This window comes from Ambystoma mexicanum, chromosome 13, assembly GCF_040938575.1.
Source record: "Ambystoma mexicanum isolate Mex_15411 chromosome 13, UKY_AmexF1_1, whole genome shotgun sequence".
NCBI lineage: Eukaryota > Metazoa > Chordata > Amphibia > Caudata > Ambystomatidae > Ambystoma > Ambystoma mexicanum.
In genome coordinates, this window is record NC_090938.1 from 804,336,659 (window position 1) to 804,360,870 (window position 24,212).

The 24,212-nt window shown below is 47.4% G+C and overlaps 1 protein-coding gene across 1 annotated transcript; it reads right to left on the reverse strand.

The window, feature by feature from the left end:
• Positions 1–9,620: 9,620 nt before the first annotated feature.
• RPS18 (ribosomal protein S18) lies at positions 9,621–23,992 on the reverse strand. Its single transcript, XM_069635237.1, has 6 exons — positions 23,708–23,992; positions 21,242–21,340; positions 20,166–20,252; positions 10,276–10,377; positions 9,915–10,006; positions 9,621–9,738 (listed from the first exon to the last, which is right to left on the reverse strand). Exons 1-6 carry the CDS (start codon positions 23,975–23,977, stop codon positions 9,663–9,665), a joined length of 726 nt encoding a protein of 241 aa, XP_069491338.1. The 5' UTR covers positions 23,978–23,992; the 3' UTR covers positions 9,621–9,662.
• Between the last annotated feature and the right edge of the window lie 220 nt (positions 23,993–24,212).

Below are 24,212 nucleotides of genomic sequence, written 5' to 3' on the forward strand. Positions count from 1 at the left end.
TTTAAAAAAAGGAACCTTTGACGTTCTGTGTTGTGCCTTTGATGAACAATTCCTTTTTACTACAGACAAACGTTGAGATATCCAGAAGAGGGAAGCCATTCTTCTGGATAAAAATCACCCCTTTTTTCTGATTTTTAGAGTGTAAGGGAAGGATATAGGTTTTGGCACAGCAGTGGACCATTTGGTTTTGATGGGCCTCCCGACAGAATCCTTAGTTTTACACAGGGGAAACCCCTCTTAGAAACAGGGACAAGTAGGGTTTTTTATTTTAACCCAATAAAAGTCCATCTACTTCTGTACCCATACAGGAGATGCTGCACCCTCCCTGAAAGGAAAGAGTTCCAAAGTCTTGCCAAGATGCAGAAGAATGCTGTTCACCAAATTTCAACTTTAGTATTGCTTTGATTCGAGGAGGTTGTCGCTAGACCTCAGTGTTCGGTTTGGAGATGGCAATTTGGCCGTGGATTGCTCTGTGGGTTATGCAGAGCGTTTTGAAGAAAATTATTTTGACTGGTAGCCATTTTATTGTTCAGTGCTGGTGTGATGTGTTCCCGCTTTGAGTCTGAGGAGTAGTCTTGCTGCTGCGTGCGATATGCACGTTTTTGTTGGTGGGGTCATTCAGCATTCCAAGGTAGATGCCGTTAGCGTAGTCTGTTCTTGACATGGTGAGGAAAGGTAGTTATCTGCTAGATTCTGCATAGGTGGAAAAAGCACTTTACTACTGGGTGACTTGTGGTTCAAGTGTCAAGTCGTAAGGGCAGCTTTAAGAGATGAAATTAAAGAGACCACCAAAAAAAAGGGAAAAGGTGAGGATGAATACGTATCCATTATAAAAGAATTAAGGATGCGCAAATCTGACCTTGAGCTTTCTTAGCACATGAAGAGATTTCTCAAGCAGAAGTACTACAGGAAGGGAAAAGCGCCGATGGGATTCTAGCATACAGAGCAATTAAAGATCTTCAGCTTGCTGGGGGGAAGAGGGGTGCTAGGAGCATCAAAAGGGGCATGAGACAGATAATCGGGATAGAGATTGTTGAATAGTTTAAACTTTTTCTATAAGAATCAAAGACTTTTAAGGGTAGCAGAGTGTTATTTGGAAAAGCTAAACCTTTCCACAGATGAAAGCGACAGTGCCTGGATGTTGCCTAGAGCACTAAAATAGTGGCTACAATTAAGAAAATGCAAAGTGGCAACCCACCCAACCCCCACAGTAACTACACTGTTCTGAAGTTTATATAGAGTACTTGTCACCCAGGTTTGCCAGACTAGCCAAATTGAATGTTAGCAGGCAGAGAATCCTTGTGCCCTCGTTTCAATTATCCCGAAGCAAAATCCAACAGAAAGCGGGCTCCAAACAGAGAAAGTACCTTGCAATGCCCCTAGGGAATAGGCTAGAGTACAGGCGCCGCTCAAGCAGACTCGCGGCCAAGCAGTAGGGTCTGTACAGAGGAGGCAGGGCATGGATAACATTAGGAAGCAGCGTGACCCCATACTGAGCTTGGAATAAAAGGGAGGCCGCAGAGAAGGCCTTCAGCCACATGGAAAGTCCTTTTATGGAAGCAGTCTTGAATAGGCTGTGGCTGGAGTAAGACTTGGTGGCCTATGATCAACCTGAGACTGGGGGGTGCAAATTCCTTACTTTGTGGTCCAATGGGGGGAATTGGAGTGTGTGTGAGAGACTGACACGGCAGCACAGTATAGAAGTATAGTGTGTGGGGCTGGGGCGTTATAGAAGATTAGGAAACATAGGAGGTTTTAAGGGGGAATAGCATGAGAAGAAAAATCATTGGAAAGAAGTAACTGGGTTCCTTGTATGGAGGTAACTGGATAGTTTGCAAGGGTGCACGCAGAGGGGAGACTAGAGTCATCCAATAGGAGGATTTGGGCATGACAAGAGTGGGTCCTTGTATGCCAGTGGTCTTCAAACTTCTTATGCCGATGCCCCCCTGAGCAAAAAAATAAATAGTTCAGGACCCCCCCCACCCCTCTGTGTTGGTGTTATTTTTTTTTTAGAGAGATGGCTGTAAAATGCGTGGTGCCATACTTTTGAAGGGATAAGTTGTTGGGAAGAAATCCCAAGACTGTAGGACAATCACTTCCAATCCAAACATTGAAACCGTGCAAGTAAACATGGTGGTGCCTGACAGATGAATCACTTAGCTTGCCCACTACACTTTCAGCACCCATTCTCCTGCACATTGCCATGGCTGCTGGTAGAGCGACTTTCTCCGCGTCGGCGAAAGGTTTTTTATTTTTGGCAAGGAGGTAGGCAACATAAGATGCTTTCAGTGCACTGGCTGGAGTAGAATCAATATTTTGCACTGTACTTTTCTGATGACTTGGAACTTGCGGGCAAAGAAGTCTCTGCTTTTGCCAATGAGATCTTCATGTTTTGTTTCCAAGTGGCGTCTTACTTTGGTTGGTTTCAGACTCATTGGCTAAAGTTGCTCCACACACCAAGGCCTAGTTTCACCTCCGATCACAACGGAAGTAAGGCTTTTGCAGGTTTGTTTCCTGTGTCAATGTCCGCCTTCCTTTTCACACTACCGTTTTTTGGGCAAAAAGAAGTGCTCCATTTCAAAATGGGATCCTCACCTATGAAAAAATGTAAACTCCCATATTAATGCCTTTTCATATGCTTGTTTGATAAATGCATTTACGTACTGAATGAGGTACAGTAGGATTTGAAAACAATTCAAAAACAAAAATGCAAAATATGTTGCTGTGACAAAATCACATGCACCAGAAGGCTTTTGAACAAAAATAAGGGTCTGGAAAAACATTGTGCTCCAATAGTGCACCACAAGTGTTGTGGGGTTCTACATGTCCTATGGGTCCCGGTTTGAAGATATGGTTAGTTTCCAGAATCCAAAAAAGGGCAGGGGACATTGCCGACTACTTGTGCTGGCCACAAACCATTGGGGCATTATGTGGTAGTCCTCTAAAAAAAGAAATTCTACCTTTGCCTCCAGTAAGCCTTCAGACCCAACCATAGCCACTTTTTCAGCAAAACGTTCTTAGCAGGAGAGTTGTTTGCTGTTGCTTTCATCTGTGTGCGAGATTAAAACTGGTTATCCTTACAAGATCGATTTGGGCCTGTCTTCCCTAGTGGGTAGTATTCTCTGGTGTTACCGTTCAGGGGTCTACCTTCACCTGTAAGCCAGCCAGTGAAGCAGAAGTAGAGCAAAGTTGCTGCCAGAAAGGAACACCAACGACCGGCGCGTGCAGGGGACGGTCACTCGAAACCAGGGCGCTCGTAAGGGCATGTATAAAGTGCCATATAAAACGAAATATGCCGAATAACAGATTCAAATAAACCCAGTGCCAAGGGCTGAATAAGAATTAAGCAGTGAAGTTAAATTACACATTTGATTAACGAATTTAATGAAAACTTTGTGAGCAAAGCTACAAGCAGATGAGTTCTAGTCAAAGTGCCCATTTAAACGAAATAAGAGCACAAGTATGACCGAAAGGCGGGGAATAAATAAGACCACCACAAAGTAAACTTTATGAAGGATAGTCTCGGGAGAATAACTCTGGGGAAACGCACTCTCCTTGGAAGCAAGACTCATAGCAACCCGGGTTCAATCCCCAGGTCCTCTTAGAAACATCTGGGTATCAAGTGTGTTATAAATAACCAATTACAATGAATGAACAGTGTGGCAAGGCCAAAGACTAGCAAAGGCTATGCGACACATTGTGGCAAACCCAAGAGAGTGACCCTGCACATGAAGCCAAGTGAAGGTGAATCTGTACACAGCGCCAAATACAGAAAGGACATGTAGGGGCTGAAGAGCCTAGGGCTCCTGATGGTGCGACCTGCGATGGGTGGACTGTTCTGACAACTGCCCCTAGACCAGGGAATCCTCAATTGTGAAAGCCAAAGACCTTGTGAGACAAACCAAGGCGCATGAAGAGAACTATTAATGCAATCCAGAAGGAATTTCCAGTTCAGAGTTGTGTTGATTATTGAAAGACAATCAAAGTACAAGTTGCTATGTTAAAGTCTTAATGAACTGCAATGCTGTCTATAGGACAGAGCCTCAATTAAGACCCTTTTAACTGCATTGCCTTGAACTGTGGAACTTTCTTGAACTTGGGGAAGGGGAGCTGAAGAGAAAGTCAATAGCATGAAGCTCAGAACTTATCACCATTTTTTATTATTGACACCTCTGCACACCGTTTAGCTTTAGTGGTGTGGGATTTTGTGATGGATAGTTTTTGAACAGACTAAGTTGAAATTTCAGACTTTGCTTAGTTGCATTCAAGTAGGGAAATCCCACCTTAGCATAGGTTAAGTTAGGCCTTCAACCATCCCGACATTTGATTTAATAAACACATTTATTTTTAATTGAACCTGTTGTCCGTCTTGCTTCATGCCTTCACACTGGGGAAATCCATGGTTGGGGACAAGGCAAGAGGTCAAGCAGGTAGGGTAGTCATCATTGAAGACTGCAGAGCTGAATTTGGTAAATGCAATTTTAATTAAGTGGATTGAGAGAGCTTGGAACGAGAGCGACATGCTAGAAGTACATTGAGTCAGGCTTCAGTTAATGGTTGCCAATTAGGGGTGGGAGAGTGGTGAAGTGAAAGTGGTTAGAGGGCGAGGGGTGCGTGGAAGATCGAGATTTGCGAGTTGCTTTGGGTGTGGGCAGAAAGGGTATGATGGTTGATTAGCAAGTTGGAGATGTTGGGTATTGGTCATATTGGAGAAGTTGCAAACACCAAGAAGTCAAGATCAGTTGAGTGTGCCGGATAGATGGATTATACTAAGAGTGGTTGCGAGGAGGTGGACAAAGACGTGCTCTGAGAAGTAACATCCGATGGGAAGCGCGTGTCCTGGCTGCTCAGACAAAAAACCCTACCTTTTCAGTTTTGGCTATTTATCAAAACTATTGCATTAGAATACAGCTAGGAAAAAAATGGAGCATGAGGGACAGCTGTTTGGGCCCCCCCCCCTCCTCCCACCACCAGGGTTGGAGGTAGGATTGCTTTGATCCATCATTCCAGTCTTCTGTGCCAGGTTTTGCCCTGGCAGCATCTGGTGAACATGGAAGCTTTACTAATTCGTGTTGCGATTTTTCCGACTAGCACTCTTTTTTTACTGATTACCGTCCTAGACCAGACCTGCTCTATTGCAATGTGGTATCCCAACTTGTGGCCGGCCGTAGGCTTCAGTTTGGAGTTTTGTTGGTGCTGGGGAATTTTTCATCCTAATGACCCCACCAACTTACTGGCAGCTCGTTTTTGCCATTGCAGATTTAGGTCTTACCCAACTGAAGACTGGTCCTACCCACCGCCTGGGTAATACTCTTGAGCTCATCTTCTCCACTGCTATGGCATTTGCCCGGTTTGTAGTCCAATCATTTCCAATCTCCCTCCTGTCTTTGTCCCCTGGTATTGCCCCGCTTTGGAGTAAAGTTAAAGCAGTCGCCCTAGCTATTATTAATCAGCCAGTCGATGCCCTCTGCAACTTTTTGCCTAGACGCTGCCGGTGACTCCTTGGCACCCCTGAAAGCATGTAGACCCTGCGCTCGGCTCTCTGAGCCCTGGTCCTCCACTTATCTGGCAGCACTGTTTTTTTGCCACTATGAGTTGTTCAAAAGGTAGTTCGTTCCCTTGCCTTCCCCTGCGCAGTGTGGCTCCCCCTCTCTGAGCCTCTGGTTGGCCACATTGGACTATTTAAAAAATAATAAAATAAACCAATCACCATTATTCGTCAGAAAATAGATGCTTGTGTTACTGACGGCCCTGTCATGGTGATCCTTAATCTCCCCCCCAATCCTCCTCTCACCCTGCTTGGTCTTAAATCAACCTCCCCCAGCTCCTCTTAGCATCTGAAAGGAGATCAGCTTTGGCATTTTGCATTTGCTCATGGCTGCTGTCAAGTAACTCATCGTCTCGCATTCCTAGCCCCCTCAAGCACACCCTTATTCTCACTCTCCTGAAGCAGAATCTTGTCTCTGCCGTTCTGGCTAATTTTTGTCCCATTTCTCTGCTTTCCATTCCCAAGAAACTTTTGGAAACTGGTTACACCTCTCCCCTCTTTCGAGGAGTCAGGTTGTCTTTACCCTTTCCAGTCCGGTTTACGGCCTGGTCATGGAAACGATTCAGTTCTGGTGGCAGTGGCAGATGATTGTGGATCCTGCTGGACTTGTACGCTAGCAACATGGTCTCCTGGAGCATCCTGGATCACTTCCTTCCTTGAAGGAAGAGCCATGAATGTCTACTCCGACGCAGATCCTACCACTATAAACTGCGGTGTGTCCCCCCCCCCCCCCCCAAGGATCTTGTACAGCCCCCACCCTCTATAACCTCTTCACAAAACCCCTCTTCAACCTACTTGACTCCATGGGTGTTGCATATACAAACTATGCAGACGACACTCAAGTACTTTTACCCCTATCTGGACTATCACCAAGACGCCACATCCCTTCACACCATCTATGCCACTATCCAAGCTTGGATGGCAATCAATGGCCTCTGTCTTAGTGGGGAGAAGACTGAAATTCTCATCCTGGGCCAGACATACATTATCGAAACTAAGCACACAATACAACAACTTCAACATAGACAACTCAACCATCTCCGTATCATCCTCTGTCAAGACTCTAGGTGTTCACTGATGCAAATCTATCAATGAACAAACAAGTCAGCGCCATAGCCTCTGCATCAGCAAACTCATCAATGCCATTAAACCCTACTTATCCACCCCCAACCGCTTGGCCATAGCCAGAGCAACTACAGGAGCCAAACTATTATTGCAACGCCCTTCTAGCTGGCACCTCCACCAAAAACATAGACTTCAAACCACACAAAACAATGCCCTCAGAGCCACCATGAGCATCCCTACAAGAGACCATATATCCCACGCCAGACGTGAAGCCCGGTGGCTCCAGGTCAAAGACCGCATTACTCTGAAAATCCTCACCATCACTCACAGATGCATCAACAAAACCGCTCCAGCATACCCATCTGAAGCAATATAAAGGACAACATCCACTCGCCCCACCAGAGCTCAGTACACCACGCATAAAGAGAGCCACAGCGGGAAGTCTAGGCTTCTCCTATATTGCACCGACTCTGGAACTCACTTCCCTGCCACCCTTAGAGCCGAAACTTCCATCTGTCTTCCGCAACCACCTCAAGGCCACTTCTGCCATGTATATTGTAATATAACACAAATGTAATATAACTATATTGCTATATATAACTGAGCTTTGTACTATAACAAGTGCCACAATGTCCTCGGGCTGTTGTGCGCTATATAAATACGAATAAGACGATCGATCGTGGGATCTTGCCGGAACGCCTGTCCTCTGCTGGTATTTCGGGTCCAGTCCTGTTTGTGTCATTCCCATTCTATTTCACTCCCTCCTTTTGACTGTTGCAAAACCCCTCACCTGCGGTGTGCCTCAAGGTTCTGCTCCACCTATGCTGATGACAGGTCCAGGTGAGGCCAGATCTATCCCACCCTGCTTTAGGGGACGTTTGCTGTTCCTGCCTACCAGCTATCCACTTGTGGATGGGCAGTAACTGGCTCCGTCTTAACAGCGAGTAGACAGGTTCTAGTTATCGCCACTACTCTGGCTTCAGCAGGGTGGTCTCCAGCTTTCTGGCCATCTGAACTTGGTCCTCTGCCTACAACCTCGTGGTGACGAACTTAGGGGGTAAGCTTTCCCTCTATATGCAGTCAGATCAGTGCTGTCAGTTCACTAAACTAGTGTCCCCGCCCCCCCCCCCCCCCATCTTCCTTCTCTCCGTTCTTTGGTGGTATCCTCCCTCACTGCTGGCTCGCTAGACTATTGTAATGCTACTTCCTAGCACAGCCGGCATATCATCTTCAGCGGCTGTAGGTGTTGCAAAACTCAGTAGCTCCAATGTCAGTGGGGACATCTCGGTTCTGTCCCCCCACAGCGACTCTGGAAAAACTGCACTGGATCCTGGTGACCCAACATATTAGTCAAAGCTTTGTGCGTGGTCCACAACGTCCCGGATGTTTCACAGGCTAAATTTCGCCCCTATGTTCCAACTCAGAACCTGTGCTTAGTTTCTTCCTTGCGAGTTATGGTCCCTGGTTTAGGGCTGGCCCGCAGAGGCAGTTACTCCTTTCCTGTGGTGGCTGTTTTCTGTGGAACTCTGTTCCTGCAGGCCCAGGAGGATCACTCCATTCGCCGTGCACTGAAAACTTCAAAGCTTAATCGCTGCTTCTATGATCGGCTCCACCGTCAGCGCCATGGTACCCTAGCTGGTGAAGGCGCAATTGCTTTACATTACAAGCCTTCCTATTAAATGTGTGCTCTTAGTGTCTGCCAGTGTTTTTTCAAAGCAGTCTTGAGGGTTAACGACTGAACTGGAGCTGTAAACGTGCTACAGGTGTAATAAAAGTGTCCCAAGCAGGTCTGCCTTCACCCAATAGATTTAGAAGCACTATTCATGTCCTTCACTGGAAGTGGTTTAAAACAAGCATTGGCAACGCCAACAGTTTTTGCTTCTGTACAAGTATTCAGCATTGTCCACCTCCCATCATCGTTGGCCGGTTAGTACCACTACAGCAGAACCTGGCTAGTGCCTTTCCCATGCCTACACAAAAGCAAAACTGTAGGCATTGCCAATGCTGATTTTGTAAGTGAAATGAGGAAGAGGCGAAGTTGGTGCAAAGGATTTCTGGGGTGGTAGAGTCATAGGCAGGAACACAGGTTTCTGTGATCCAGTTTGGGGTAATGGCAAGCAAAACGAATAACGAGCAAGGAGGGTTTTTCCTGCAGAGGGCCTGTGTATCTCAGAACCAGGCTGCAGCAGTGAAGATTGTTGGAGGTAGCTGGTGCAGTAGATAAATGGAAGGGAGAGGACCGACATCCCTTAAAGCTGCTACTCTGCTTCATCTCATACCCCCCCCCCCCCCCCCCATGGTTCACTCTCCCTAAAAAGCTGCCTTTAAACTCCCTCACAATATAGATGTTAACCTTCCCATTGTAATGGATGTCAAAGTATCTCTGCATCACCTGTGACACATCAGATTTGGCCCGGAATCAAGTAACCCGTACTTCACCATCTCCCATGTTTTAAGCCAGTCCCTAAAAGGAGCGTACAGGGCATGATCAGCCCACTGTGTGGAATAAAGGAAAGGCACTTCTATCCAGGCAAGCAGGGTGCCCATCAAAATCAGGTCGATACGGGTGAAAAACATGCACAGGTCAGTGAAAGATACCAGCCTATGTAGCCCTTAGCTGTTAGCAGTGGTGGCATGGATTTCCTGGGCAATAAAATGCTGGATTACAAATGGCTGCTCAGATGGAACAAACGCCAGGAACAATGGTGGACATAGTGCAGGGATCTCCAGGTGCAGGGATCTCCATCTCTGCAACACCAGGGAGCGAGCATAACATTCGGCAAAAAAAAAAAAAACAATCCATTGCATGGGCCGTTTACATTTTAATCTGAAATATAAATCTACTGAAATTAGCAAATTACAAATAGTAAAATGCCCCACAAAAGCACCCTTCTCCCGGTGCACCAGTGAGCCTCTGACCTTTATAAACTAAAGTGTCGGATTCTACTTCCTCAAAATAAAATGTTTTCATGACAGACCACCCCAGACAAAGATGAGACAACTCAGATGTTTTTGAAGCCAGATTTTATTGAAAAGCAAACAAGGGACTTTATTTCTTCTTCGACACACCAACAGTGCGACCCCTTCTTCCGGTGGTCTTTGTATGCTGGCCTCGCACACGCAGGCTGTTGAAAAAAAATGAAAAACTATTAAACTACACAACATGGCACAAGGTCACACTTCCCAGAGAGCAGAACCACCTGTTCCTCACCACAAAACGTTCAAATCTTTCATGGCCTCATGAATCTGAGGAAGATTCCCCCCGCCCCCCCCCCCACTTAAGAAAGCCTTGCGTGCATACCCCCAGAAGTGGCGAAGCCCCCGGTGAGCACGAATCTTCTTCAGGCGCTCCAAATCCTCACGGAGCTTGTTATCAAGCCCGTTAGCCAGGACCTAGGGGAGACAAGTCCGCAGATTACTATAGAGCACAGTGAGGGCGACTGAACAATGCCATCGACTCAGAAGCATGCCTCGGAAAGTTATCAAGCCAGCAAGAATACGAGAACCCCTGCCCACAATGCAGACATGCAAGTCACCAAGTAGAGTGGCCAACTCTCACTGCACATTGGTGTGCTTGACATCTTGCACTGTTACCGGAGGAAAGACATGCCATCACTATGTGTGCAGGGACATGTCGCTGGGCTCCCCCCTCAGGACCTCACCTGGCTGTATTTGCCATCCTTGATGTCCTTCTGCCTGTTGAGGAACCAGTCGGGGATCTTGTACTGACGAGGATTCTGCATGATAGTAATTACACGCTCCACCTGCAATTGGAAAGGGGAGCAGTCAGACTGGGCACCCGTGAGCTAACCAAACAGAACTGAATAGAAAAGGCAGGCTGTAAAAAAAGCCAAAGAATCACAATCAAGTTGAGAAAATCATTCATGCAAGCGCACGCCACATTTTAAATCAACCTAATTGGAGGTTTAAAAACCAGATTACTGCCATTTAAAAAGGTATTGTGGATGTACAAACGAGATTCGAGAGAACACTATGCATGAATCATAAGGCAACATTACAAAACGATGTAACACCCTTTTAACAAGGCAGTTGGGAGTGTTACAAAGTATTACAATTTGCCAAGAGTACTTTGTGAAGATGAGCAGTCCGTCATGCTTCATATCAACGTGGGGTGCCAATATGGCATCTCATGTACACAGATGCACCTAGCGTTAGTGGGCACTCTGCCCTATGTTCAGTGTTTGATTAGGGAACAGTGAACCCAAGTCCAGCTGGCACCGCATGGGAAAAGAGCAGCCGAGGAAAACCCCCAAGAAGGGTGGCCAATGTACGGCCAACAACTTTGAACATACTGTAAAGGAATAGCCACACAATATATTACTCGGAATCCATCCGTCTTTGCTGTGCAGGAAGAGCAAGTGATCAACTGTGTGGAGTCTGGAAAGTTAGAGCCACTGGGCGAGAAGCGGTGATCGTCCTTTCTTCCAAAAGGAAACCATCTTCCAACAACGGTCAAAGCACTGAAGACAAGTGCCACTGCAAGCTGAGGGAGTCTTCCCAGCTTAGAAACCATTCAGATGAAGAAAAAGCAATACAGTTAAGGTTTGCTACCCTACCGGGGCGAGGCAAAGGGAATCGGACACTAGTGTAGGTCTCAACAGTCTGATATCCACAGATACAAGCCCAGAGCCAGGAAGCCCACAATGTCTCACTGATGCCCTTCTGGCTAGCCCAGGGGCCCCGCGTCTCATGACTCATCAATGGTGGGGTCTTGAGTATGAATAGGCTGGAGACTTCTTACTCAAGTCACGTGGTGCTCTCGCCTGCAGCGATGTGCATGGCATGCAGCAAGGCGTCTTTGGGGAGAGGGCGGTGTTGGTAGTAACCCAGCTGGCCTGGCGCACCAGGTCAAGAGGAGGCAGTGCCACTCCTGGGTTTCACTGGTCTAAGAGCAGGACCACAATCTCAGATTGCAGAAGTGATCTTGCCACGATTGCTGCTGCAGCAGCACGGGATCCCGGTGGGGTGGGGGGTAGGAGGAGACACAGAAGAGGGCAACTGGCAAACGTTTAGGTGCAAATTCCCCCATCATAAACAGGTATATTTAAAAGAGTTTGCCCTCTGCCTCCAATCATATTCTCGTAAACCTTTGCGAGCCACACAATCACTGGGGGGTCAAGTTTCTTGGACAAAGGATGTGCGTTCAGCTTGGAATCCAGAAAGCTTACAGTAATCTGCCTGGGCTGCCCTCCTGGAGGCAAAGTAATTGGCGTCATATATGTCCACATCAGGCGCCTTTCATAGAAAGCAAGTTCGGCGTCTGAAAGTCCAGATTTTCGAGTACAAGAGCAGCTACGGTAATGCAAGTTACTCGTTAGCCATTCAAGTATATAATGGCAAGAACATGGCTACATGCTATAGATTCTGAGCACCACCCTCTGTGTCTAGCACACCTGCCTGGGCAAAGATTTGAAGCACGGGAAAACAGGGTACCATTCGGCACCTCAACTGGTCAGGCTAAAGGTCACGAGTCAAACTGAGCAGCACCATTAGTGAGGTCTGGGAAGAGGTTCACTGGTTGAAGTGAGGAGCGGCCCAGGATTAGCATAAAGATTGTGGGGCTTATGCCAAAACCATAGCACAGGACTGTCAGCTCATCGCCCGATAACTGATATACCCAGTGCCATGTGTCCAGCCAATCATTCAGCACCAGCAAAGAGACAGTCATACGGGTGGATAAGGAGAGACTTCGCAGAAAGTAGCAGTCGAACAAGGAATAAACTGCAGGCTTCACCTTAAACATGTTGTAGTAGAATATATACATTTTATACCTTTTCTCCACTATATCAATTCATGTTGGGCACAGAAAACCGCTTCCAGGGAAAGTTACTTTTTCCGGTAGATCTATCTTTTTACCCCTCTATGAGCCTGCTTCCTGCCATTTGGGATGCCTCCTTTATCCAATTGAAGGCACTGGCAGCCGGGCCAAACCAGCAAGGCCCATCCAGTAGGGCCCCTACCTGGGCCAGAAGGGCCTCCACCTTCCTCAACCCTGCAAACAAAGAAGCAGCCTAATACAGCTGGCCATTACACACCGACGTGTCCTCTCCACTCCCTCTCGACCTGTGAAGGGGCTGTGAACTAATAAACGGACTTTCTCCACTCACAATCTGAACCATAGCTGTGCCTACTTCAATATGCATTCCCTGGCTCACACATTCCACCTCTTGCCTTCACTGCATTGTGTGCAATGCTTGGATTTTCGAATTTGGGTGTGTGCATTTTTAACATCCTGTTTCCCACTGCTGCATTGCTTTGTGTTGCCCCCCCCCCCCGCATCCCACGTAGCTACTAGGCCACTTGGTAGCTTGAGCTAGGACTGTGCATTGTAACAATCCCTTTCCTCAACTATCCTCTGCCACCCTAATGGCATTCAACATCTCTATTTTCTCCAACTGCTACACTATCACCCATCCTCCCCTCAAGGGGTCTGGAAGAAAAAAGCACAAAAAAAATAAAAAACAAAAGACACCCGAGTGCCAACCCTGGCCTACCCATCGCAGACATGTACATCAGTGCAACTTCCAGACATGTCTTAACAGATATTCCCAACTCCCTCTCCAGATCTACGTCTCCTCTCCCATTAATGGTGGCACCAAGTGGGAAGTCCTCTTGGCAGGCTTATCCCGCATGGTTTACCACACTGGTACATCTTGGTCGGTCCAGGGTCCTCAACCCAACCTCTTGGATCGGCACCTGCCGTCCTTCAACTTCCTTCACCAGCCTCTGCCCCCCCCCCTGTTCTCGGAAAACCTTCAAGGCAGAGACCTTCACCTAGACAAACTGAATGCCCGCTCAGCCAACAAACACCCAGTCGACATCTGCCCCCCCCCCCCCCCCCCAAGACCTTGACATTCTCCCCCTCACCGAGACATGGTTCAATACCAGCTCAGTCACTGCTTTTGACTCCCTTCTCCACGATGGCTACAAGATTTCCAAGCAACGACCTTACCATGCTGGCGGTGGAGGGGTGTCTTAATCTTCAGAGTGGGTTCCTTCCCCCCTCCCTCATACCCACCCAGCATTAATCTTTCTTTGAGAGCCTGGTGTACAAGTTGGTCATCCCTTGCTCCTCCCAGACCATCGCCACCATCTACAGGCTGCCTGGTGCTACTGCCCCGTTCCTCTATGATATGGGCCAATTCTGCTCCTCTCTCAACCACAAACTCCTCATCTTGGGCGACTAACATCCACCTGGACTCCTGTCACAGCATCTACTCTTCCTTGACATTTGCAACTCACTTGCCCCCTTCCATTCTCCCTTCTCGTCCAACATACTAGGCTGGGCACACTCTTGACACCCTCAGCCACTCTCCTCTCACCCCCCCCACCTCCCCTTCTGTCAGACCACTGTTCTTATCTGGGTCCCCTCTGCTTGCTGATCGCACCTCTTCCAGCCCTGCCAATCCCAGACATGTACATCTGCCAATGAAACGAGTGTCAGCCGATTCTTCCACATCCACCCTAGCCCCAACACACTCAACCCAGACTACCTCAGCATCTGCTCTCAGCAACCTCTATCTGGCCATCACTAACATTCTGGACATTCTTGCCACCATCATGAGGATCTGCCTGAAACCTGCTGCCAAGTGCAATACCTGGTACGACACCGAACTTGCAGCCCTGAACCGCAAGTGAAGAGCTGCGTAACGGAAGTGGCAAACCTCAAGCTCACTCTCTAACCGTCCTACCTCCTGCAGTCTCCTCCTCCCTTCTTCCTTCCTAGGCCCTCTGCAACAAACTGGTCACACACTTCTCCACAAAAACTCTGGACATCTTGAGCACCCTTGCTAGCCTCTGCCCACACCCACTTGCCTCCTATGTGGTCTCCCTCTCGCCCATCCCCAACTTATCTCACACTGAAATTGTTGGCGGTCTCCACAACCACCAATCTGGATTCAGACTTCTCCAGCTGTCCTCATTCTACTTGATTCCCTCCTCTGCCTTTCACAGTCAACAGCATAAAACAGATCCATGATAACCTGGGTATATCGGAGCAGGCACTGGACTGGCTAACCTCCTTCCTAACTGACTGCACGTCCCTGGTTATTCTGGGCCCTAACCCCTTCACATGTGGTGTCCCCAGGTCTCCAACCTCTCCCCCTGGCTCTTACTCTCCCTTCTCAGCTCTGGTTCGCTCTAGGCGGGCTACTGCAATAGCCTACTCTTGAATCCCTGTACGACCCCTCCAGCTAATCCAGAATAGGGCAGCAAGACTTATCCTTGGCCTCAAGCCCAGGGACCGCATCTCCTGCCCTACTCCACACTGACTCCTGGTTGCTGCACGGTTTAAATTCAAATCCCTCTGCGTCATCCACAAGGCTGTCTGGGGACCACACTATCGGCAACTTGCCATCACTAAACAAACATTCTCCCTCTAGGCCTCTGCGGTCCTCCGGTACCAACTCTGTATGTGAAGCGTTTTGCTAAACAGAGGGCTGGAGGCCGATGCTTGCTTCAGCAGTGTCCCCCCCTTCCTTAGTCTTGAGCCAGACCTAAAATTCCAGAGGCTCCTCAAGACTTTCCTTTTCACTTCCTCCTTCCCTCTGCTAACATCAGTCGCCAAGATTGGTGACCGGGCCCATTTGCCCTTGGGGCACTAGCCTCCCACCCCCAATCAGCTCAGCTTCAGCCTACAGACAGTACTGGACTCGGCACCTACTGGAGGCCTGCACTTACCCACGGACTGCAGCTGAACACTCCCTAGCACTTGCTATACCTGCAACTTTAATCTGCTGCTCACCACGAGCATGGACATTCCAATCTTACCCCCCCACCCAAACCCATTCTCTTTGCAATTGCACTTTCTGAATTCTCACAGGGCCTAGAAGGTTAGTCTTTATTCTCCAGTGTATATATTGTTTTCAATCCCATGTTGTCACTTTGAAACAATGTACTAGTTGTATAAGTGCTAAAATTAAAAGAAATACAAACTAGCATTGTTGGGATTTTGGGTGTGGCGTGCACTCGGTTCCCAGTGTTAAGTTACATGCTGCATTTCAAGTTGCTGTTCTCCTCCAAGCGCTTTCATGTCTCTAACAATCAGGGAGGCTGTCTTCAGGTGTTCAAATTTGTCTCAATAGGTCTCAAGGAATTGTGGTAGCTGTAGTCTGTTTAAGGTAACCAGGAACCAACTCCCCTGGAGTTGCAGCAGGTATCTAACACTGGGAACCAGAGTGCGCGCCTCACCCACCCTCTGTTTTTCTATAACATTGTTGGGATATTTGCCAAAACATGAACGCAGAACGACCACAAGAAAAGTGACCATGTACAAATTATTAGCCAACGTTCTGGACCAGCACCAACTCAAAACATTCCAGCCCAACATGCCGAATCCCCACACACTCCCTTTATGGATTCCTACCACCGCGAAGAGCACAGAAAAGCAATGCACAAGCCTGAAACAGCCGCCAAAGGGCTGCTATGGAATAACAAAGATGAACGCCCACAACTTGGTCCAGCAGGCAAGTTACCAAAAGCCAAAGCGGTCACCAGCTGCCTACATTCACTACCACGTGTACGGCCCAGAAGCATGGCTACACACTGATGTGTGCACAACTTACAACATCATGGATCTACTACACCCATATCAAAATGTATATCAAGAACTGGCTAGTGGCACACTAAGCTTGCACATTACGTTTCCAAGGCTTCAAAATACTGACCCGAGTGCCATCAAACGAGCCCAGCACTGCCACTGGGTTGCTGTGGTGCTTATAAAGTGTGGCCAATCACTAACAGCACTAGCAACTCACCAGCAGGTTACCTTCATCCTTTAGGGTATTTTGTAGAGTACCAGTTTTAGTTGGAGGCACAACTAGACCAAAACTTCAGGGGTGGGAGAGATGGGGTAGGTTTACTCACAGGGATTTTGGGCAGGGCAAAGTTACTAGTATTGGGCACCACTTAGCCTAGCATCACATAATATCGCACAACAGAACAAGATATAAGAGCTTGAGAAAGAATGTTTTGTATGGAGTGTAAATTGCGCATTCCCAAATGAGGCTGTAGCATAAAGAGCAATGAATCGCCACTCTACTTGATAAAATTTCCATCAGCGCCTTATAGAGACCTACTACTACGGATTAGGTTAAATATCTTGGCAACTGGAGAAGTTAAGTTGAGAAGAAAATAATTAAGAAAAGAAGCGGGTTGTAGATCCTGCAAAGAAAGAAACTAGAAACCTAAGACATTGGATGTTGAGATGCCCGGCTTTAAACAAAATAAGGGAAAGGGAAATTAATTTCCAGGTTTGGGACTGTGATACTAAGAAGGAGGAAGTTGTGGGAGAACATTCTAACAGCAAATAGACTGGGTCAGACACTTGATGCACTAAAATTTGCAGAGAAACTATCGAGTAAGACCTCCATTGAGGAACTCACTTAACTTTAAATAAGAACGACCTGTCGGATTCTGATCTAGAAGGGAATTATTGGACATAGGTGAATGAAGAGAATGATAAATAGGATATGTGATTATGTTAAAGGTTGAAAATGATTTAGTCAAAAAAAATTGGTATGATATAAAAGTGTGACCAAGTGCAATGTAAGCAAAGTTGAAAAGGTGGTCTGCTGGGCAGAGCATGGTAGCAAAGCGCCTCAGAAAGTGTTCGCCCATCTAATCACCACATTACAAAATGGCAAGCACACCACCCAGAGGACACGAGTCGATGCTAAGTGTCCCCAACACCACACTAACCAAAGAAATAGACATATCACAAACAATTAACGATAGCTACCGTTTCTTCCTGGTGTGGGCTTGCACTAGAGACCGGTTGGGGTAGAAGCATATTTGGAGGTTGAACTGTTTGGTGGAGGGACTTCCATGTAGGCACTTCCACAGAGATCGAAATAGAATTGGATAAGCAGGTGCTCCTGGGCATCTAGCTTTAACCTATGACCCCCCCCCCCACCCCACGCTTTAAATGGCATATAGATGGGTCTGTTCTGCATCAGTTGGACTGGGGAGCCGAAAGGTAGCTCCTGGTAACTGTTGATGTGAAGCCAACCAGGCGCTACCCTGCACCCTGGCTTGAGTGGTGGAAAGTCAGTGTTGCAATTGGTGAATATCACAGAGGCAGTTAACAGTCAGATATAGTCTAGCAGCATTGGTATAAAGGTGGGTGTTATGTTTCCCACATACATGACAGGACTGAGCCTTATGTGACCCGACAGGTCACATGGCACTGTTGGGATCTACAAGTGCCAATCTGGAAGAAGTGGAATCTGTTCATGAGGAAGGGGGGCAAACCACCAAAGGAGGCATCAAATTCCATGCAGAAGGGCAGGACGCGAAGTTGCACTTTGACCTCTGCTGCATTCAATCTGGTCAAGTACAAACATGACTAGTAGGAATGGGTCGCATGCGTCTATGAGGAGTGCCTCGATGACCTGGAAAGTGGCAGTCTCAGTGCTGGAATATCTGAAGTTGGAGCTAAATCTCAAAACCGGGGGTCCGCAACCTCTGGCTCTCCAGATGTGGACCATTGCCATGATCCTGCAAATGGCTACAATGGCAGGGGCAGATGGGAGTTGTGGTCCAATATATCTGGAGATTGGAAATTTTGCAGACCCACCACACGTTAAATGATGCTAGTGGAGGTCTGACAGGGCTGCAGCTTACTAGGTCGTTCCGGTCCATTGTGGGCGTCTTTAGTAAGGGTGGGATCTGGCAGCGTTCAATGTAGGAGTGAAGACATTGCATAAGAGGCATTAATAGCGCTGAGGAGAGAGTGCCTTTCCTGTGATGTTATTCAGGAACGAGACTGGGATGACGTGGTCTGTGTGTGATAAGAGGTGGCTTGGGAGTACTTCCAGCGGTAGGCACATAAATTATGACTATCTTGGGGCATGGCATGATGGTATGGCAGTGGTGCCCAGGGTGCTGTAAATGAGGAGACTGATTCGTCTCGTCTGAAGAACGTTGATTACATTGCATCAACATGTTAGGTTATCAGTTCCACCCCCCCCCCCCGCTCCCTCCAGGGTACAGCGCAACTCTAACACCTAACGGCAACTTGGCACTACAAGACTTAAGCGCAGCCACATTAGCGTCAGCTCTCAGAAAAGCAAAGTTAATAGACAACGAACCTGCAAATGCGCCAGTGGGCTGCGGTGCAATAGGCAGAGCAGTCCACAGATTGGCAGCTGCCACCGAAAAGGAACTTACGCCGCAGATATCAGGCCATGCAGCATGAACAGCACAATGAAAAGTAAATGATTTAAAGATGCAACTGGCCACAGGAAGCCAAGAGCACGGAGAACAGGAGAAATAGGATCCCTAAAGGTTAGCGGCCAAGCGTTCTGCAGGCGTTGAAGCAGAAACGGGGGTTGTACAGATACAAGGAGTTACAATAGTCGATCTGACTGAGGATCAAAGATGCAACAACTGGCCCATGGATGTGCTGGGGAAAGAACTGCAGCACCTTTTCAAGAATCTTCAACTGAAAAGGGCCTGCCTGACAGACTGCCCCAGTCTGGGTAGCCAGAGGCAGGGATACCAAAAATGTAACGCCTAGGTTGCAAACATCTGAAACACGGAGAGGAAAGGGTCCAATCAACAATGGCTAAAAGAAGGGAGCCCAGAAAGATGATGGACACAGAGCCAACCACCATGACCTCAGATTTACCTCTTCAATTTGAGCCAGTTGCTACCATCCATTTTCCCACGGCCTCCAACCAATCCTACAACTGAGCAGCGTAGGAGGGGTGAAGGCGATCAAGACGCACTATGATCTGCAACACGCTGTTCGATATAAATATTGCACAACGTTGGAGAAAGGGCTGACCAGAGAACAGTACTGAGTAGCAATGCGCTTCAGCCGAGGTGATCAAGTGTCCTAGAGGGTTTTTCAAGGTGGTGAGATTGTGCGTTCCTCCAGATCTTGTGTTTTCGGTCGGAATGTTAACTTGTGTACACCATGGCAAGGGATGCTTTATTTTGTCAGCTCATAGTGACGAAGGGGCATGTCTTTTGGAGTCAGAGGTGCCCGAGAAGAAAGGAGTGCAAGTGGAAAACCGGTTGTTAGTTTCCCTCTTAAGCGGCACAGGGAAAGTTTCTAAGTAGCATTGAAAGTCTTGGTTTCAGTTGCTCTCAATGAGGTGGAGGAGAGTGAGCATGAGAAGGAAAACGCAACACTCAATGCACCAATTAAGACTTCTAGTTGGTGCTCAATACCCCAGCACAAACATGTCCTTAACACAGAGGGCAATTAATCCTTTACCAACCGCTGCCTACCGATATTTCAGAATCTTGGGATAACAAGCCCCCGACAAAGGTTTATTCCCTAAAATAGCCAGGTGGTACTGCCACCATCAAAAGTATAGCTTTACCCACTGAACCTATGGCACCCTTATGATGCAGACACTCACTGCAAAGCACGAAACCACCTGAAAGCAAATAGCCGTGCCCCCACCAATGAAAACGCAGGTACAACAGGGTCGAGATTTCGGAAAACTGACCATATTCTGTTAAGCTGAGCAGGCCGTCTGACAAATCCCCCACAACACCATCAGACCACGCCCAGACTCACCTCATCCTCCGTCAGCTCTCCAGCCCTCTTGCTCAAGTCGATGTCAGCCTTCCTCAGCACGACATGTGCGTAACGTCGACCAACACCCTGAAATACAAGACAACTGCATTAACTTCTGCGCAGTCCGGCTGGCAAACAGCACAATGTACATCTGAAGGTACAAGACTCGTACACCAGAGCAAACAGCCCCAGAAGTCTCAAGAGCACTCAAAGGGCCATCGTTGGCTGAGTGATTATGACTGAGCTGGTTTCAGCTGCTTCAGAATTACTGGGACCAGGGAAGAGGCACCAGACCTTCAGATAAGCTGCATGTTTAATTGTATAATGTCACCCCAATATACCCTCTGGCAAGCAACATTCACTAAGCTGGGCTTTACGAGTCCCAACTATTGCCGCTTTGTTCCAGACCAGGTATGGATTGGTTGAATGAATATACACAAACAAAAGAGGAAGCGTGATAGGGGCGCTGCAGTAGACTCAAACCGTCCAAAGATGTTTTCCTCCTAGCGCGCTTTCATGCCTCTGCAATCTTCAGGGAGTCCGACTGGATTATTCATGGTTGACTCCCTCTGGTTAAGTACCAGGATGTGGCAGCAAGGAATACATACAGCGATATTGATGCATATACAAAGACAGCTGTATGCTGCACCCACCCGGTTGCCTTCTACTTCCCCCTCGTTTGGTGTTGATCTGTGTAGTTGCATTAATCAGGAATATTGTGTCCTTCTATAGATAAATGCAAAACTTGGTTCGATATTTATGTAAATCACCAAGGTGATTGACAGCTGGGAATAAGTAGAAAGCAATTTCTTCTAGCCCCACTAGAACTCCTCTGCACCCCCCCCTCGTGCAGTAACCCAGCCACTAGCAGCACAGAATGCCACCGAATGTTGAAATGGTTTAGACAAGCGACCCCAATTGAACCGGCTATTGAAATTCTGCAATCCTGGAAAAAAAGGTCACGGTAAAAGACAAAAACCTACTCCCTTAACTGCCAAAAGTTGATGCCAAGTAAAGTAAAAAGCTGGAAGGCAGGTCTTTCACCCAGCTGCTTGGTGAGGGTGTAGGGTAGTTACCTTGATGGCTGTGATAGCAAACGCAATCTTCCTGCGCCCATCAATGTTGGTGTTGAGGACACGCAGAATGTGCTGGAACTTCTCGGGAATTACTAGAGACTGCAAGAAAGGAGAAGCATGTCAGGACATGTCAGATGATGTTCCCACCACCCCCCCAACCCGTTTAAAACCTGCACTGCATAACTCCAGACTACTAAAACATACTGTGTAAGACATGTTATGATAACTGGCCACCAGCAATGATGCACTACCAGCAGTGCAAATAGACCGAAAATGTCAAAACAAAAATCGGGTTTAATTCACTTACCTGGCCATGTAGCAATTGGACCTCAAATGTCAGCTAAAAGCTAGTAATGCCAACCCATAAAAGTTAACTATACAGCAAGCGATTTCAGTGCATGGCATAAGCATTGCACATTAACTTCCCAAACCAGGGTGAGTGGGTTATTGTGACCACTGTACCGTAAGGGGTCTTACATAGCAGCCTTCTGCAAATTATGTTGGCCTCACTGCACATGTCCAAGAAAGATGTTCGCATGATAGCGAGAATGCAGGTGCAGGAACCTTTAGTGTGGATATCAAAACCGGTGGTCAGTGATGTCGAATCCAACAATGTCGAGTCAAAATAAAAAATAATGTAGAAAAGCAATGGTCGAATTTTTTCTACATTTTTTCGAATTTAAAAAGAAAATAATAATTAAAATGTGTTGAGTATGAGGGGTGAGAGGGTGGTGGGGGGAATCCCCCTAGTAAATGATACTCATATATATATATATATATATATATATATATAAAATTAAAATGTGTCGAGTATGAGGGGTGAGAGGGTGTTGGGGTGGCAGGGGGGACTCTAGTGTATTTATTGATAGTGCTAAATGACTTTCCACTTTTTCTAAAAATTGACTTTATTTTATTATATGTATAGGATTTTGACATTGTTTGACATTTTTGTAAGCCGACATTTTTTTCCCGACATCACTATGAACCATCAAAACCTCGATGCGGCGGTTGGTCCAGATCGGGCAGGTGAGCCATATGGCAGCCCAAGATTGTGGAGTGCACATATAACAGCATGTGGACAAGTAGACTGTCATATCCGCATGCAACATAGGTCACGGCTTTTAAGGGCAGTGGGACAAACGCAGCTCTTCAGCCGTGCCATGTTCCTTAGGAATGCAGAGCTGGAGAATAAAAGACGAGCAGGAGACAGGTTTTTGGTTGGCTCCTTCGAGGATCTACCAAGCATGCCAGTATCACGAACTGGCTGGTGGAAAAGAAACTGGATTCTCACTTCACAACCAGCACAAAGGCCCTCTGCGCCTAAGTGACATGTCCCACAAGACCCGCATTGCACGAACATCAAAACCCGCCTGGTCCTTACACCACTTGGGTAGAGGCAACATAGCCCTTGCCCACTGAAAGCTGCCCCGCACACAACCCAATCAGCAGAGCACTTAAGAATTGTGTCATTGCCCCCCCAACTCAATTGTTGTCACATGCCCTTGTCCCCTCCCTGTGGGCGCTTTGAAACAGTATTTACTTCCTGTATAAGCGCCTTACAAGCAAACAATGAATACCTGAGCACAGGTAGGTGCCAAGCTCCATAAAACATGTACAGAGTAAAGTTCTAGAGGAGCCCCTCGGCAGAAGTGTTCACTTCCGAGATGGGATTTTTTGTGTGTTTAATAATGTTTTAATTTTAAATAAGAACATAATGATGTACAACAAATCGGTTAACTGAGAAAGTACATCAAATATTCTAACATACATGTGACCGGTTCGAAAGCCAGAAGTACTGACAGAGCCCCTTTTCCCACAATAGGGGAACACAACACGGATCAATTAAGAGCAACACTGGTTATTTTACAATATATGGCAAAAACAATGGATCCAAAAAACAGTGCATTCCCAAAAACACACACGATAGGGTAGAGGGAATAAGTATACTTGGTCCCAGAGGTGTTGCTAGCTCTGGAAAAGATCTGGGGCTACCCTAATGTCGGGAGTCGGGCCTAGCCAGTCTTTGGGTTGTAGCTCCCGAGTTTCTATCCGGGGCTACAACCAAAAGACCCGGGGCTATAGCCCCCAACCCCCGCCGCCTCTGCCTGGTCCTCTGAACCCGTATATAAAGGTACATTGCGGTGTCCACGCCTTAGAACGCATCTGCAGAATGGGGCCGAGCCCCTCACCTTATATGCCACGCAAGCGCAGCACTGTAGAGGGTCAGAGTCACAAAGAGCGCTAGTTATCCCACAATCGACCCGCTTCCCCACTAGAAAACGCGCTCATTGCCAGGCGCCTTGAGCCCTTTCACTCGCGCCTTCGGACGCCCTTATACCGCGCTGGGCTCCCCCATTCGTCGCTCTCTTCTATCACAAGAACCCCACCTCCCCCTGTGCAGCCTCCCAAGCCCCCCGCGATGCTCTGCCGGCTAGGATGCCTTCGGATCCCATCAAGGTTTCTTACCATGGCTGTTGCTCCTGTCTGCTTCCCTCGGAAAGAGAAAGCGGAAGTGACGAGCTGAAGGCTATATATTGCTGACAGAGTATTTCCGGTTTGGAGGTCCGTCTGTCTATCTCGCACGGCTGGGAACAATAGCTGGAGGGGGGTCGATGGGAGGTTCCAGGTGCTTCTACGATAGTAACACAGAGAGTTCCAATAAAGTTCTGTGTTTAGGAAACAGGCTGTAAGGCGCCCGAACGCCGTAGCGCATGACGCGGCCAATGGGTGAAACATTCGGGGAGATATTTGCAATATGATGTACTCTCTCAGTTCACCGATTTGTTTTATATCATTATGTTCATATTTAAAATTAATAAAAATTATTCAACAAAAAAAATAATAAAGAAGCGGAAACGTCAGTGCTGATTGGCGGAAGCTCTCCGTTGCCCACAGTATGTGACTGTGGTTGGCGGAAGTATCCGTTGCCTACAGGCTCTAACAGTGGTTGGCGGAAGTCTCCGTTGCCCAG

Bases quoted from the DNA above. Each gene is read 5' to 3' on its own strand.
- RPS18 (XM_069635237.1), bottom strand. From the start codon at position 23,977: ATGTTTCACCCATTGGCCGCGTCATGCGCTACGGCGTTCGGGCGCCTT. The intron at 21,341-23,707 runs GTAAGAAACCTT...CCTTTCTTGCAG, and splicing joins AGACAGGAGCAACAGCCATG to TCTCTAGTAATTCCCGAGAA. The intron at 9,739-9,914 runs GTATGCACGCAA...TTTTTTCAACAG, and splicing joins GGGCTTCGCCACTTCTGGGG to CCTGCGTGTGCGAGGCCAGC.